The sequence below is a fragment of the Prionailurus bengalensis genome, chromosome D2, assembly GCF_016509475.1.
Source record: "Prionailurus bengalensis isolate Pbe53 chromosome D2, Fcat_Pben_1.1_paternal_pri, whole genome shotgun sequence".
NCBI classification, from domain to species: Eukaryota; Metazoa; Chordata; class Mammalia; order Carnivora; family Felidae; genus Prionailurus; species Prionailurus bengalensis.
This window is the reverse complement of record NC_057351.1, coordinates 61,115,424-61,130,960: the sequence shown is the minus strand read 5'-3', so window position 1 is coordinate 61,130,960 and position 15,537 is coordinate 61,115,424. Positions and strand designations below refer to the sequence as shown.

The window sequence follows — 15,537 nt, the reverse complement described above, 5'->3', positions numbered from 1 at the left end:
TGTTGGTGGGATTCGTGTGACTTTTAATTCTTATCTTACTAATGTTTTACAGGAAGTCTGAGGAGTAAAGACAGGGATGGAGTGAGGGAAAGGAAGAAGAGAAAGCATCTTTCCAGTTCCTTGAACCATTGCAGCAGGTCCTAGGATAAGAAAGTTTAGTAAAAGCATCACGCCCTATCTGTTGTGAATGGAGATGTGTGACAGAGACCTGGCAACTCTTTAGGTCTGGTGGAAGTGAATGCAGACAGAGAATTAACCCGACATCAAACTTGGCACATGTACGTGGAAGACTGGGCAATGCGGCTGCTACACAGTTGGGCAGATGAAAAGCTGACTCTCCAGAATGTACTTCCTAGCACGTGAGTAGGAGCATATGTACCCCTTCTCTAGTCTGGGCGTCGCTGCCTCTCCAGTAGGGAAGGGAGACCCCACCAACCATGCAGCAATGGGAAAACTGTTGGGCAGGACTCTTTTATTAAGACAAGAGAAAGATTTCTTTTTCATGTTTGCCGGTGGTGTTGATTGACCAGAGGTGACTTCTTTTACTTTTGGGCAGTAGCATTGTTTCTGGGGATAATATAATTACACTTAGCACTCTTCAAAGGCATAGGAGAGTAAAAGCAAGGCCTTGTTAGGACCTAGACTGTGGAAAAGGGGATAAGTGGGTTCTAAGGGTCAGGGTACGAAAGAGCTAATTCTATATCACCACAAATGAACTGACACAGAGCAATGAGACCTTGGCTTTTCCCATCCACACAAATACTCACCTCTTCTAGTATACTACTAAATCTAAGGTCAGCTTAATCACAGCTTGGGACACTATTAGTGTGTTTCTAAAGTTAAAGTGAACAGCTACATTCAGAATAAAGTACTTTTTTCCCCCCTAATTAAATGGATTTGAATAAGCTGAAAGCCTAAAATCTAGGGACTCCTTTCATTATTGTATTTGTTGGGGTGACCCTTAAAACTTATCACTGCTTTTTTTTTCTTTTTTCTTTTTTCCTTACAGAATTGGAAGGACATGAAATGGGTAGGGAGAAGTCATTCCACGAATCACAGAAATGGTCAACATGCATCTAATTTTACCCATTGAACAGAGAGAGCTAAAGGGGTAAGTTCTTTTGAGAAGAACCTAAATGTGTTTAAGGGGGAAGAATACTACACTAGCCTCTTTTTTTTTTTTTTTTTTCCTGAATGGAAGAAAGGATACAAGGAATTGTGAGAGGTGGGAGGAAGCGTCCATTAAACAAACACCTATCACTTGTGAAGCAGTTTTGTCAGAATGGTGTTGGATGTGGACCATTGGTTTACCTTTGGCAGTGATCTTATGTTTTATGTACCTAGAGTGAGACTATATAGCGGGGTAATGTCTGGGTATAGCGAGCAAATACAGGTTTTAATTTCAATTCACAGCAAATGACGATGATCACAGATTTAGCACCTTGATTTGTACTTCCTCTGTACCTGAATCATCTAATGCTGTGAAGCCTGAGCTTTAGGTGAGAAAGCGGAATTCTTAGATAACTCCTCTGTGGTTGTGCTAGGACTGCAGCTTGCTCCAACCTAAGGGGTGCTTTTCTTATTAGAGAAAGTAAGGATTCAATGCTAAATAGGAGACTGAAGCCTTGAAGACATTTTATAGTGGCGACAGGTGTTTTGGTTCAGGAATAGGCTCTTTAACAAGTCAAATGCATATTATCCCCTCTTAAGCATTAACCTTATTAAAGCAACAGAATTAAATTTTTTGGCTTGAAGTGGTACTTTCTTCTATATTCAATTTCTCGGTTTTCTTAGTAGATATGACCGTCTCCTCCAGTATTTCTTCAAAACTTTCTCCTATCTGGGAGGTTTTCTTAGAGGCCACCTTAGAAGCCTCTTCCTCCTCCTCCTCCTCTTTCTTAAGAGACAGCCCAGTGGATGAGACTTTGGAGGTTGTAGAACTGAGGATTCTAGGTGGGAGCAGATAACCCGGATTGGGAGGTGGATTCAGCCCTGAAATGCTTAATCCACTGGTGCTAAAACGTGTCTCTTCGCCTTCCAGCAGTTTCCTGTAAATCCAACAGAGAAACATTCTTAGGAAGTCAACTTGCAACTTTTTTTGAAAAGAACTTAACCCTCCAGCTCCTATTCATTTTAGAAAGATTCCATAAGACTCTTCAGTTTCTTCATGAGATTGAGACCAATAAATATTGAATGCCAAGGCTCAAAGACTTGGAGTTTATCCAGCACACGCACAGGTACACGCACACATGCACACTCTCACATCTTCAGCACCAGCTGTGTTTAAGGCACTGTCAAAGGGAAACCTATCCTATTCACAAATATGTTCAAAAAGGAATTTTTGTACAATTCTCCTTGGCCTCATCACACCCATTTTTGGCATTTAAGAGTCTACAAAGCTCTAGGGAGAAGTAATGTTACTATTTAAAACCTTAAATGCAATAGGGATAAGGAGGTGAGAAGTCCACAAAGGAGGAAAGAACTGCCTAATTAGCCTGAACTTGAGATTTGTACTTTTTTCCACGTACAAAGGGAATGGAACCAGCAACACAAAAACCAGTAAGTGAAACTGTTTCAGATACCAGACTTTTTCTCAGCCTCGCCTAACGAGCATCATAAGTGTGGCCCCAATACTTTGTTTCTCATAACTCTAATAATTTTTATGACCTTTTCTTTAAAATCAGAAACTCAAGAGCACCTGGGTGGCTCAGTCAGTTAAGCATCTGACTCTTGGTTTTGGCTCCGGTCATGATCTCACAGCTTCATAGGTTCAAGCCCCACGTGGGGCTCCACGCTGACCATGCAGAGCCTGCTTGGGATTCTTTCTCTCTCTCTCCCTCTCTCTCTCTCTCTCTGCCCCTCCCACACTTGCACTCTGTTTCTCTCAAAATAAATAAATAAACTTAAAAAAAAAGAAAGAAACTCAAGACACTATCAAATACTCTTGGAGTTTTGTTTTGGAGTAGTATACATAGTGTAAAAGAAAAAAAAAACCTCTCAGATCTGGGTTGAAGCTGAACTCTTTCATTTGCCAGCACTATGGCTTAGAATAAGTTACACCGTCAGTCTGTGGTTCAAGTTTCCTCATCTGCAAAATGGAAATAATATGACTAGATAATTTAAATATAGTATCTAATATAGTGCCTGGCACATAGTAGTCATTCCAAAAATAGTAGCTGCTGTTACTACTTTTTTTTAAAGGTTCACTCAAACGTTGTTTGAGTAGAAATCCAGGGGGATACCTCACATATTAGGATGTTCTATATTGTATAAACCCTATTTTTAAAAGTGAGAGTCTGGTGGATTTTTTCTTTTAATCTTTTTTTAATGTTTATTTTATTTTTGAGAGAGAGAGAGACAGAGACAGAGCACAAGCGGGGGAGGGGCAGAGAGAGAGGGAGACACAGAATCCTAAGTAGGCTCCAGACTCCGAGCTGTCAGCAAGGATCCCAACGTGGGGCCTGAACTCATAAACCACAAGATCATGACCTGAGCCGAAGTTGGACGCTTAACCGACTGAGCCACCCAGGTGTCCCACAGTCTGGTGGATTTTATGTCAACCTCTGGATACTCACGTTATTTCCTTAAATCCTAGCAGAGGTAGGTAGACTACTCCAGGACTAGTAAGGTGGAGCTGAGATATAAACAAGTTGAAGGACAGAGGGGTCAGCTCACCTGCACAGGGCCAGTGATGTCTTTCTTTCCTCATCCCCCCTCACCCATCAGAAATCAGAGAGACTGAAACCACTTTATCCACTTATTGGGGTACTGTTGCCCCAGATGACTGGACCCGGTTGGGTGAGCATCCCCTCTGAAATACCTGTAAGCGGCAATCTCAATATCAAGAGCCATTTTGACATTGAGCAAGTCCTGGTATTCCCGAAGGTGGCGAGCCATCTCACTCTTGGTGTTCCTCAGATCATTCTCCAGCTGCCCGATGCTATCCTGAAAAGTGATATATCCAACATATTTGAGCCAGCTGAAATTCAGTAAGATTTACACAAAGCAAGGATTCTCAATCCTGACTCCACATTAAAAATCTAGGCCTGTCTCCCGGCCCGGATTCTGACTCATTTGTTCTGGGGTGGGGTTCCAGGAACTGCATTTTTTCATAAAGGTTGGATGATTTGGGTGCATGATCAGGGTTAGGCACTTCTACAGCAGGGCATATGGTTCTTGATTGAACATCCGAGAGATATTTTCTCTTTTTTAAATGTTTATTTATTTTTGAGAGAGAGAAAGAATGCTAGTGGGGGACGGGCAAAGAGAGAGGGGGACAGAGGATCCGAAGCAGGCTCTGTGCTGACAGTGGAGAGGCTGATGCAGGGCTCAAACTCACAAGCCATGAGATCATGACCCTAGCTGAAGTCGGACACTTAACCAACTGAGCCATCCAGGCGCCCCCCTCTCTCTAACTTACTTATCATCCCTCCTTTGTTTGTTGTATTGCTGCTGAATAACTCCATCGTTGCATGTCTTTTCCAAAACCAAAGCCTCAGGTTAGAAGCTTAGACTCAGAAAAATTCCAACTGTGAAAAGCACAGAGGATGGCAAGTCTTCTCTGCCTCCATTCATTTTGATGGTTTCCTGGAAGTCTGCTACTCAATCATCTTACTGAAAGCATTTTACACAATACATAAGGAGGAAGCAGAAAGACTCCATGGAATTGTTTTAATACAAATGACAGATTTAAATTATATATTTAAAACGACACTAACTAGGTTCATGTAATAGCTTTGCTCCAAATTCTTTCAGGTGCAAACCCAGGCATGGAAGAAAACTAGCTTTAAAGTTTTGATTCTTGAGCAGCCAGAGGATTTTTTTTAATGATTTATTTATTCCAAAAAAAAATTTTTTAACATTTATTCACTTTTGAGAGAGACAGAGCACAAGTGGGGGAGGGGACTGAGAGAGGGAGACCCAGAATCTGAAGCAATCTCCAGGCTCTGAGCTGTCAGCACAGAGCCCGACTCAGGACTCAAACTCACGACGGGAGATCATGACCTGAGCCAAAGTCAGATACTTAACCCGACTGAGCCACCCAGGTGCCCCAACAATTTATTTATTTTTATTTAAGTTTTTTCCTTTGTTTATTTTGAAGAATGAGCAAGAGTGAGTGGGGGAGGGGCAGAGAGAGAGGGGGACAGAGAGAATCCCAAGCAGGCTCCACACTGTCAGTGCAGAACCCGACACGGGGCTTGAACTCACAAACCATGAGATCATGACATGAGCCAAAGTTGGATGCTTAACCGACTGAGCCACCCAGGTGCCCCCAGAGGATCTTTTCAAAACACAGCAGATTTTGTTGCTTACTTTCTTGAAACCTTCTAAGAGCTTTAGAATAAAGTCCAAACTCCTCAGCATGGTCTATACTATTCCCCTTGCTCAAAGTGTTTCAGTTACCCTGGCCTTTTTTGCTCCTTAAACTTACCAATGAACTTACTAAGTTCATTGCTGTCCCAGGCCCTGTAGGCTAGCTATTTCCTCTATTTGGAATGCTCTGTAGTGGGTCTTCCATGGCCAACTCTGTGTCATCGAAGATTCAGTTCAAACGCCCTCTGCTCAGATAGGTCTTCCTTTGTGTCTAATGGAGGTACCCCTTCCACACTGACCTAGCACAGTATTTTACCTCAAGCCAGGCCAGTAGCTAGCCTGGACAGGGGCTTTGTGCAAATGAGAAAAAGGCAACTCCAGTGAGAGGACAAATTACAAGAAAGCACATACTTGAAAGTGGCCACTCTGCTCTTGGCTCTTATCATTATCTGAAATTTTCTTGTTCATTTCTGTCACCTTCCTTTATCTCATGGTTTTTCAACCTGGGAACTATTGACACTTTGGGCTGGATAATTCTTTGCTGTGGGAGGTTGTCCTGTGCATTGTAGGGTGTTTGGCAGCATCCCTGACCTCCACTAGTAGCACACCCCCTCCCTCCCAGTGGGGATAACCAACAATGTCTCTAGACATTGCTAAATGTCCCCTAGAAGGCAAATCACTCAAATCAAATGTAATTTACATGGAAACAGGGGCTGTTTCTGTTTAGTTCACCCCCGGCAGCCCAGATCCTAGCACAATGCACACTGAGACGCTCAATGAATAATTGTTAAATGAATGAACGGTGCTACACAAGCACTTTTGCTATGACCTGAAAAGATGTGAGCTAATAACCCATATAATTCAGTTGCAGCTTTGTCAACGTAAAGAACACAGCAATTTAGAGTAACTTTTGTGAATGAGTGATGCAAATAAACATCAGAAGCCTCAAGAAGTAAGTGGTGAGGGGCCCTCATAACTTCCCGGGTGGGAAGGATAAAGCGGTGGTGAAGGCAGTGCTGATAACATCAGGGGGTGCAGACTTCCAAATCAGGAGACTGCAGAAAGAATGAAAAGTCATACCACCTACCTGTTCTATAAATATTGACAGGAATACCGTGAAAGAGAGACTCAATTAACTGAGGGGTACAGAGCAGGGAATGACAAGCAGTAGGGAAAATACATATTACACGGACAGCGATGGGAATATTCCAAAGTGTGTTAAGATATCATAAGGGCTTAAAATGGTTTTTACCAAAAATTTTCTTGATGGCTGTTACCAGAGTTTAAACTAATCTACAAACAAGTCTGCTAGTGAAGCATTGGGGGTAAGAGAGGCAACACTACCATGGTAAAGGGGAAAAGGGGAAAGGGGAGGAGGCTTTTCATCACACGAAGTAGCAGGAGAAATGAAATTTGAGGAAAAGTGGAGGATTTCATCAGGATATTTGGGTTGTATTTCTTGCCCTGCCACAAATACCCAACATACCTTAGTCAGTTTTCTATATTTTAGTTTCTTCAAAACTTTCATTTCTACATATGGAATATTATAATGTTTATTCTTTCCTGAGATATACTGAGATCCTCAAGTTAGGATTCCAGCTTAAGGGACCTCACATTACTATATGAGTCTATTATCTGTTAAATTAGATAACAGGCATTAGAACAGCACTTGTCACATAGAAATTGCTCAGTAATTGCTAATGATTTTTATTACTGTTAATATCATACCATGTGACTCTATACCCTTTTTAATCAAATGGACAGATTAATCATGTGTCCTCCCTACAACCCCTTGGATCACTAAGGAAAGCAATATATAATAAAACTTTAATATTAGATAGTTGAAGGCATATTCCTTAAAGCACCAGATTAAAAAAAAAAAAACAATTTTGAACAAAGACCTTTCTAAAGTGGCTTCTACCATTTTTTAAAAGTTTTTATTTTATGTATTTATTAAAAAATTTTTTTTAACGTTTATTCATTTTTGAGAGACAGGGAGAGACAGAGCATGAGTGGGGGAGGGGAAGAAAGGGAGACACAGAATCTGAAGCAGGTGCAGGCTGTCAGCTGTCAGCACAGAGCCCAACTTGGGGCTGGAACCCACGAACCGCGAGATCATGACCTGAGCTGAAGTCAGATACTCAACCGACTAAGCCACCTGGGGAACCCCTAAAGATTTTATTTTTTAAAGTAATCTCTACCTCCAGTGCAGGGCTCAAACTCACAACCCCAAGATCAAGAGCTACACACTCTAGGGTACCTGGGTGGCTCAGTCAGTTGAGCTCAGGTGATGATTGATCTTGCCAGTTTGCCTTTCAGCACGGACCCACTTGGGATCTTCTGTCCCCCTCTTGCACTCTCCCAAAAATAAATAAATGAATAAATGAATGAATGAATGAATGAATGAATAAATAAATAAATAAATAAAAAGAGCTCCACTCTCTACCAACCAAGCCAGCCAAGCACCCCACTTGTACCATTCTTAATTAGGATATAAACATAATGCAACCTTTCTTAGCAACCATGGGTTGTGATAATGATCAATTATTTTTCTATAGTTCTATGATGTCTTTTATCTTCTAGGTCAGCTGAGGTATATCAGGTTATTTCTATCCTAAATGGCCCCAAAGACCAGTGTTTGCATTAGTGCTTGTTACTTATTGGTTTTCTTTGTTCTGAAAGTGAAACTAATGCTACTTGTCCTTGATGATGACTGACTCCATTGGTCCCTCTTCTCTATCTTGCAGCAGGCTTGAAATTCAAATGACAAAGTGCTTTAGAATCATGTAAAGTAAGAATGAGTAAGTGAGGGGCACCAGAGGGGATCAGCTTACCAATATGTGATTTGAGGTTAGATGTTTTGTCTCATCAGGGGGTTAGTAAGGTCCTTTTTCTTTTCTTTTTTCTTTTTCTAAGTTTATTTATTTATTTTGAGAGAGCGGGAAAGAGAGGGGGAGAGGGGCAGAGAGAGAGGGAAAGAGAGAGAATCCCAAGTAGGCTCCACACTGTCAGCGCGGAGCCCAACGCAGGCCTCAAACCCTCGAACCGTGAGATCATGACCCAAGCCAAAACCCCAAGAGTCAGATGCTCAACTGACTGAGCCACGCAGGTGCCCCAATGTGGTCCTGTTTTTGTTTGTTTGCTTCAGAGCTGTGTTTGCTGAATAAGAGGTTGTTGGGAGCTGAGTTCTAGATAGAGGAGATTTCCTTGAATTTTTATGTTATACATTTCATACATTTATTTTATGGATCAGAATAGACAAAAAGCACAACTTGGCTCCTTTCAGAAGGAATTGGGCTGACTGCTGACCATTGCTCTTCAATGTCTAGTCTCTTTGTTTGTGCTCTCTTCCCCCACACCAGGCTGTCTTGCATTGCCCTTCAAAAGCCCTGCCAAAGATGGCCTCCAGCTGGAAATCTGAGCAGAGCGCTGCAGTCTGCCCCCTCCCCCAACCACGCAGCTGCTGCTGGCTTAGCCTGAGGGAATGGCAGAGAGGCACTCCCAGTTCCAGCTGGGGTCTCTCCTGGAGTAATAGCTAAGACAAGGGCTGAGCATCCTCCCAAGGCCTGGAAGGATGCAGATCAGGAGTAAGAGAAAGAAATGGCCACACAAGCATCTGCACGGGAGAAAAGGAACCACAAACAGTGCTATGGGTTTCATCACTTTTAGCAGCCCTCAGCAAGGTAAGCAGTAGTGAACATAGCACAGTTTGAATGAAAGAGCCCATTAAGAATTACTGGGTGGGGAGAGGGGATTTTTATATGTGGACCACCCATATGCCTTATTCTCCTTCCTGTCTTTGCTTTCTTCCCCACCGCCCCACCCCACCATACTTTAAAATCTTGCATATTATGAGCTGGTGTATATTGTGAAATGCGGTTTAGGTCAGCACACCTCCAAATCAGTCTGAGGAACAATAGAATGCAGCGCTTTTACTGAAATTGCATATTTTCCTGGACCCCACCTGTGAACAACTGAATCCAGTTGGGAGTAGGGGTAGGCCTGAGAATCTTTTTGTTAAGCCCCCAAGTGACCTTGGTGGATCAATGGGTTTAGGAACTACTAGTTTAAATTTATTTCTGTGAAGGAGCAATCAAGGTGGCCCTGGTGACAACAATACAGTAAGGCAGAGAGGGGCAAAAACCAAGCCAAATACACATGGAAGAACTAAAAAAAAAAAAAAAAAAAAAGGACCAAATGTAGTTTCTTTTGAATTCTAATTTCAGAGATAAATCTATTGAGCCATAGACTTATCTATCAGCCACTGTTACCCCAATCTCTAAGGGGCCAGCCCCTTCTTGCTATTTCATTAGGTTATATTCCAATCTCATACTGGAGAGAAGAGGGCAGACTTGGCTCATCTCCCTGGGGAGCATTAACTAATGGTGAGCTTGATTGTTCAGCAAGGTCTTTCAAGGAAAGCTTTGGCTTTCCAAGACCATAATACAGGGCCAAGGCCACCGGTATCCTGAAAAAATATCCTTAGATGTCTTTGGCAGAACAGGGCCTCTAATGGTGATGAAGCAGCTGTGCAGGAACCAGCTTCGCCCTGGGTCAGAGATGGGAAAGGGTTCAGCTGGAGGGTGGCTACATTTGGATTTTGAAGACAACGGTCCTAGCTCTTCATAATTTCTCCTGTCACCTGATTTGGACTCTCATATGTCATTGTGTACTTACCATGTCACCTTGAATCATTCTTTACCCTTTCAAAAGTGTAATAAGCTTTCTCTCCTTGAATAGGCTGTCAGCACTCCAGGCGTGGAAAATGTGACTTTAATGGGGCCTTCCTCTGCCTCTTAAGAGGGTGGCAATCTTGCAAGGGAAAATGGGTCTATCACTCATCTTTGAAGCAGAAGAAAGAGAACCGCCTCCCATTACTGCAGTGAAAGGGGAGTAGGGAGGGGTGAGAGGGCAAGAAAACAATGGCTGAATCTCATTGTGGAGAAGGAGGCTTTTCATCTTAGTCAGCACTGCCAGAATTGTTGAGAAAACAGCCAGAGGACACCCCTGTGACTTCAGGCCTTCAGGATCAGCAGGTGAGGATGTGAGCCCCTCACAGGACTTCAGCCTGAAGTCCCAATGGGTAGGAAATAGCTTTCCGTTGTCTCATCTCCTCTTCCACTCCACCAGCAGGTCCACTGAGGCTTTGATGGCTCAAGCTGATGGGGGCAGCACTGCAGAGCTGCAGATGCCGCAGTTTCTGTTGTTTTGTTAGTTTGCTTGTTTCCTGTAGACTGTATCTGGATGACCCTACTATTGTCTAACACTGAAAGCCTTTTAAAGCAAACAAAACAAGTCAGACAGTACTGTCACTACCTCTTAGAATGTAGGGCTATACCAAACAAACAGAGGGCATGGCAAAGCCCAATTTAGATGACAGTTGCAGTTGTAGATAAGTTATTCTTTTTGTAGAAATACTGGGCTAGCCCTTCAGAAGACCACCTACCTCATCTTTTGACGCTTCTAGAAGAACACATGAAGTCTCAATTAACTAAATGTAATTAATTCAGGCCATGCAGGGGCTAGGCCATATACTGAAACATTCAAGTTACAGCTTTTGAAGCAGAACAGAAGTATTTACTTGAATTGTGCTATAATTCCAAATGAACCAAAACAAATGGTCCAAGCAAGCTTTCTTCCTTAAGTAACGGGGGTAGTTTATAATGGACAACATATACTTGCACACCGATAATAATTCTTTAGCTGTAGACTAACATAGTACTTTCAAGATTTCACTCCTTTCTTGGTTCTATTTTATTAATGTTCCCAAACCCTGTTAATTTCATCAAATGTAAGCTTCAATCTTTGCTAGAATGAATTATTGAAAATTTCTGAATTATTACCATTCTACCCAATGGAGCTTTTATTGTACCTTGAAATTGAATCACACTATTTATATTCCTTTCTTTCCCTTGCCTCTGTACCCTCTGTGGTTATAAGCCCAGAATGTCCTATATAGTAGAACCGAAGATGCAGTCGCCTTTGTTTGGAGACAAAAAGGAAGAAAGATCCAGTCAGTACCTTCACAGGAGCTTAGAGGACACGCAAAGATGGAAAAAATAAGCGGTCTATAACAAAGATAGGACCATCCATCTCTGTGATTTACCACATGCATTTAGGTTAAGGAGATGTGAATTTTCAAGTGAGACCTCACTGCTGCTGAGCACATTAAGTGTTTTTTGTTAAGTGCTAAGCCATCCATGACAGTGAAAATTGATGCTGTCCACGAGGTGACCTTTGATTGCAGGTAGCTAGGACTGATGTGATGGTGTTGCAGATGGGAAAAAAAAAGCCCAAAGCACTTAATTGCCTAGAGAGTCATAACTGGGACATGAGACGAGAGAGACATCATTTCTGAGATGGGAAGAACTCTAGATCAGCACCGAGGACAGCGCCCCTGACCATTCCCATTTGCTAAGCGGTTTAAAGCTTTCTTTAGCAGAAAAATCCGTAGGTCCACAAGGAAACTGTGTGTGCGCGCGTGTGTGTGCGCGTGTGTGTGGTGGGGGGAAGGGGAACAGGGGGCAGAGCAGAGCAGTTGTGACTAGCCCAATCACCCAGCTCCTTGGCTCCCAATCTCTAGACTCTTTTGAAGGCAAAAGTCAAGAAAATGGGATAGAACCCTTCCCAGTTCAGTCCAGCATTCTCTCTAGGGCAGACCATAATCCATAAATATCAATCCCGGGGCGCACAGAAAGAAAGCCTTTCAAAGTCAACCAAACAAGTCAGACAGCTGAGACAGCACTGTCAACTATGAGAGGCTGTAACCCACCTGCATTGGGTTCACTCCTACTTTTGGTGGGGGACTGTTCTTCAGATCGCCAGGGTGTTTATGTCCACTTGCGGACAGGGAGGCATGAATTAGATTTTTGGACTCTGAAAAACTTAAGGGATTTTTCTAAAAGGTCTCTGACAGGGACGTGACGGGCAGGGACAGAGGGTGGCCAGGACTCTAGAATTAATGGTATAGACTCCAGGGCTCTTTGTTTGCCTCCAGTTGGAGCTCTTCCTCTTCCCTCCCCTCCCCTCCTCTCGGTTTCTAGAGCTCCAGTTGTGTGGGAAAGCACAGGTAGGTGGGGGAGAGGACAGGGCGCCCCCTCCCTTTGCAGCGTTCCGGCTCTTACCTGGTAGCTAGCCACCTCTGCACTGTGCCGCTCCTCCAGCTCCAGGATCTGCCTCTCCAGGGACTCATTGGCCCCACGCAGCCCCTCAATCTCGATGGTGCGGGCCTGCAGCTGGCGCCGGTACTCGTGAATCTCCTCACGGCTTGCCCGGATGGCTTCGGTGCTACGCGCTGCCTGCTCGTTCAGGTTGGCAAACTTGGACTTGTACCACTCCTCAGCTGACTGGAGGTTCTTGGCAGCCAGGGACTCATACTGGGCGCGGATCTCCCTCAATGCCGAACTCAGGTCTGGTTTGGCCACAGCCACGTCCACCTCGGCCGCGGCCTGCGACGACGCCTGCAGCGTGGCCAGCAGCTCGGCCACCTCTTCGTCGTGCACCTGGCGCACGAAGGCCAGCTCGTCCAGCAGCGACTCCACCTTCTTCTCCAGGTCCAGGCGGGCCAGCGTGGCGCCGTCCACGTCGCGCTGCTGCGCCTTCAGGGCGCGCTCCGCGCCTTCGCGCCCTCGGCTCTCTTCCTCGCAGCGCGCCCGAAGCCGCTGCACCTCCTCGGCCAGCCCATCGCGCTCCAGCAGGGCCTGCGCGCGCGCCGAGCTCGCCTCCTCCAGCTGCGCGCGCAGGTCGCGCAGCTCGCGCTGGAAGAGCTCGCCGACGCGCGACGGCTCGGCGTGGCGCTGTCGCAGCGCTGCCAGTTCGGCCTCGAGCGCGCGGTTCTGCGTCTCCAGCTGGTGCACCTTCTCGATGAACACAGCGAAGCGGTCGTTGAGGCCCTGCAGCTGCTCCTTCTCGTTGGTGCGGATAATCTTGTACTCATTGGTGCGCGCCGCCGCCTGACTCAGGTCCAGCCCGTCGGATGCCGGGGCCCGGCGGTAGGCTAGGCCCAGGCCGAGCGACGAGGCCGAGGAGCAGGCGGCCGAGGAGGCGACATTGCAGCGGGACAGCGACTGCGAGCGGAAGCTACCCGCGCCACCGGCGCTGGAGAGGCGCGAGGATAGGCGAGAGCCATCTCCAAACACCTTGCGGTAGGAGGAGGCGCACAGGTAGTGCTCCGAGCCGAAGCTCATGGTGCTGGGACCAGGGCCGGGAGAGCGACTGCGGCTGAAGGTCCAGAGGAGAGAAGAGGTGCGCCAGACGGGGCGCGGCTGGGCGGTGTGCACCGGGTTTTAAGGCGCCGGGGCTGGGGCGGTGCGTTGTGGGCGGAGCTCCTGCTCCGGGTCTGGCGGAGAGAGGGAAGGGGGGCCTTCAGGAGCGGGGGCGGGGAAGCGCAGTGACAACTGCAGCTGCGCGCGCGGCGGACCCAGGGCGCGGAGACAAAGCGATTTGCGCAGGAGCCGCTCCCTGTCCGCAGCGCCCCTCCCCAAGAATTGTGTGGTTTGGAAGTGACTTGAGCGGAGGGGTGCCTAAATGACTGGGGTTTCCCATCCGGACACTACCCGGCTCTGTCGTTTCCCTTGACCCTGTTCTCCTTGCCCCCTTTAACCCACCCGGAGTTAGGGTTTTCTGGGAGGTGTCCCGTACGCCAGCCCATCCCTACCCAGGAGCTCCTGAGGGTGAGGCACTGTTTTTCCAGTTAAGAGTGGGGACTTTGTCCCTTCCCTCAGGCTTTGTCCCTTCCCTCAGCCAGCTTGGGGTTCCCAAGGGGTAGAGTGGGTCTACGTCAGAGAGCATCTCATCAGCCGTTCCTCTGCAGCTCTCGCGGAAGCGCCCAGGGCAGGTGGCTGGGCGGAATGCCTGTGACGCCCCCGGAGAAGGGCGGGGAGGGGGGGTGGCGGATAGATAAAGAACACGGGCCCGAGAAGCGGATGGTGGAAAGAAGTGGAGGTCAAATAGCTGGGATGGCTGCAATGGGCAACACTGAAATGCCCCTGACATTTGTATAAAGGAACGGGTTTTCCACCCGCAGACCACACAGCTCTGTCGCTTCCCTTGACCCTGTCCTCCTTGCCTGCACCCGGAATTGGTTTTTTTTTTTGTTTTTGTTTTTGTTTTTGTTTTTGTTTTTGTTTTTGTTTTAAGAGGAATCCTGTATGCCCATCCCCACTCCGGATCTCTGGATGGAGATGGATTCAGCACAGTCCCCACCACTCTCCATTGAATAACACCCAACTTCTTAATTCATTTACTTTACTTATCCAGCCCTGTAGGTGCTAGAGATTTCAGGCTATGTAAATACTCATCTGGTTTAGCCGCGACCTTTCCTGTGTGGATCTCTCCTTGGACAAAAGAGGTCTCTGCAAACATTAAACTCCAGGAGTGGGGAAGGGTGCTGGCCACATGGCTGGCCTCCTTTATCGCACAGGGTGTGGGATGGGAGGAGGGGTAGTCAAGGAATGGGATCTGGAGAGATGAAGGCTGGGAGGAGTCAGTGTAGGATCTGTAGTATGCACTCACCTTCTAGCTTATTGTATCTCTCAGGATGTGGTTATGGCTTAGGAGAGGAAGTAAGAAGAACTTTTTAGTAAACTCCAGAATTCCAGACTGAAGGCCTTTCTTGATTTGGAATCTCAAGAATGTAGTTCTAGGATAAGTTTTAACTTTGTGGGTGGAAATATTACCTGAGACAGACCACTAAAGGAAGGGAGAAGGGGAGTCCATTGGGACTTTGAAACATAGTTCTTGGCTTTGATGTCATGGAAAATGGTCAGGCTCTGCCACAGCCTGTCTCCCTGGTTCCTCATCGCAGACTGAGACCTGCACTGAATTCTGTGTTCATTGGGCTCAGAAATGCCTGATGAGGGGAAGGATGGAAGAATGCTAGCTAACACAACTGAGTGATTACTCTCTGTTAACCATTGTGCCGGGACTTTTGCATAGGTTACTTCCTTTCTGGCCACTCTTCAGGGTAGCTTTTACCCCCATTTTTGGACTCAGCTGCAGCACTCTGCACAAGGTCACTAGCAAGCAAACATACATTCTTTCTTCACTACCTAATTCTCCTTCTTAGAGCAATGAGGCTCTTGAAGTCTCATTAATTTCCCTGCTGCCAGCATAAGGCTAAGTGGGCTTCTGAAGAGTTTTGACCAGTAACAAAGTAGCAGACTGGGTTGTAATTCAAAGAATGAGAGGTGATGGATTTGAATTGTGGCTTCTGCCACTTACCAA

At 45.9% G+C, this 15,537-nt stretch overlaps 1 protein-coding gene across 1 annotated transcript; it reads right to left on the bottom strand.

The window, feature by feature from the left end:
- On the bottom strand, nucleotides 1–13,665 carry INA (internexin neuronal intermediate filament protein alpha). The gene is made up of 3 exons (XM_043597418.1): nucleotides 12,438–13,665; nucleotides 3,821–3,945; nucleotides 1–2,048 (listed from the first exon to the last, which is right to left on the bottom strand). Exons 1-3 carry the CDS (start codon nucleotides 13,497–13,499, stop codon nucleotides 1,736–1,738), a joined length of 1,500 nt encoding a protein of 499 aa, XP_043453353.1. The 5' UTR covers nucleotides 13,500–13,665; the 3' UTR covers nucleotides 1–1,735.
- Nucleotides 13,666–15,537: the final 1,872 nt, after the last annotated feature.

Coding starts and splice junctions, on each gene's coding strand:
- INA (XM_043597418.1), bottom strand. CDS start 13,499: ATGAGCTTCGGCTCGGAGCACTACCTGTGCGCCTCCTCCTACCGCAAG. Junction 3,946..12,437: donor CAGAGGTGGCTAGCTACCAG/GTAAGAGCCGGA, acceptor ATCACTTTTCAG/GATAGCATCGGGCAGCTGGA. Junction 2,049..3,820: donor ATTGAGATTGCCGCTTACAG/GTATTTCAGAGG, acceptor TTGGATTTACAG/GAAACTGCTGGAAGGCGAAG.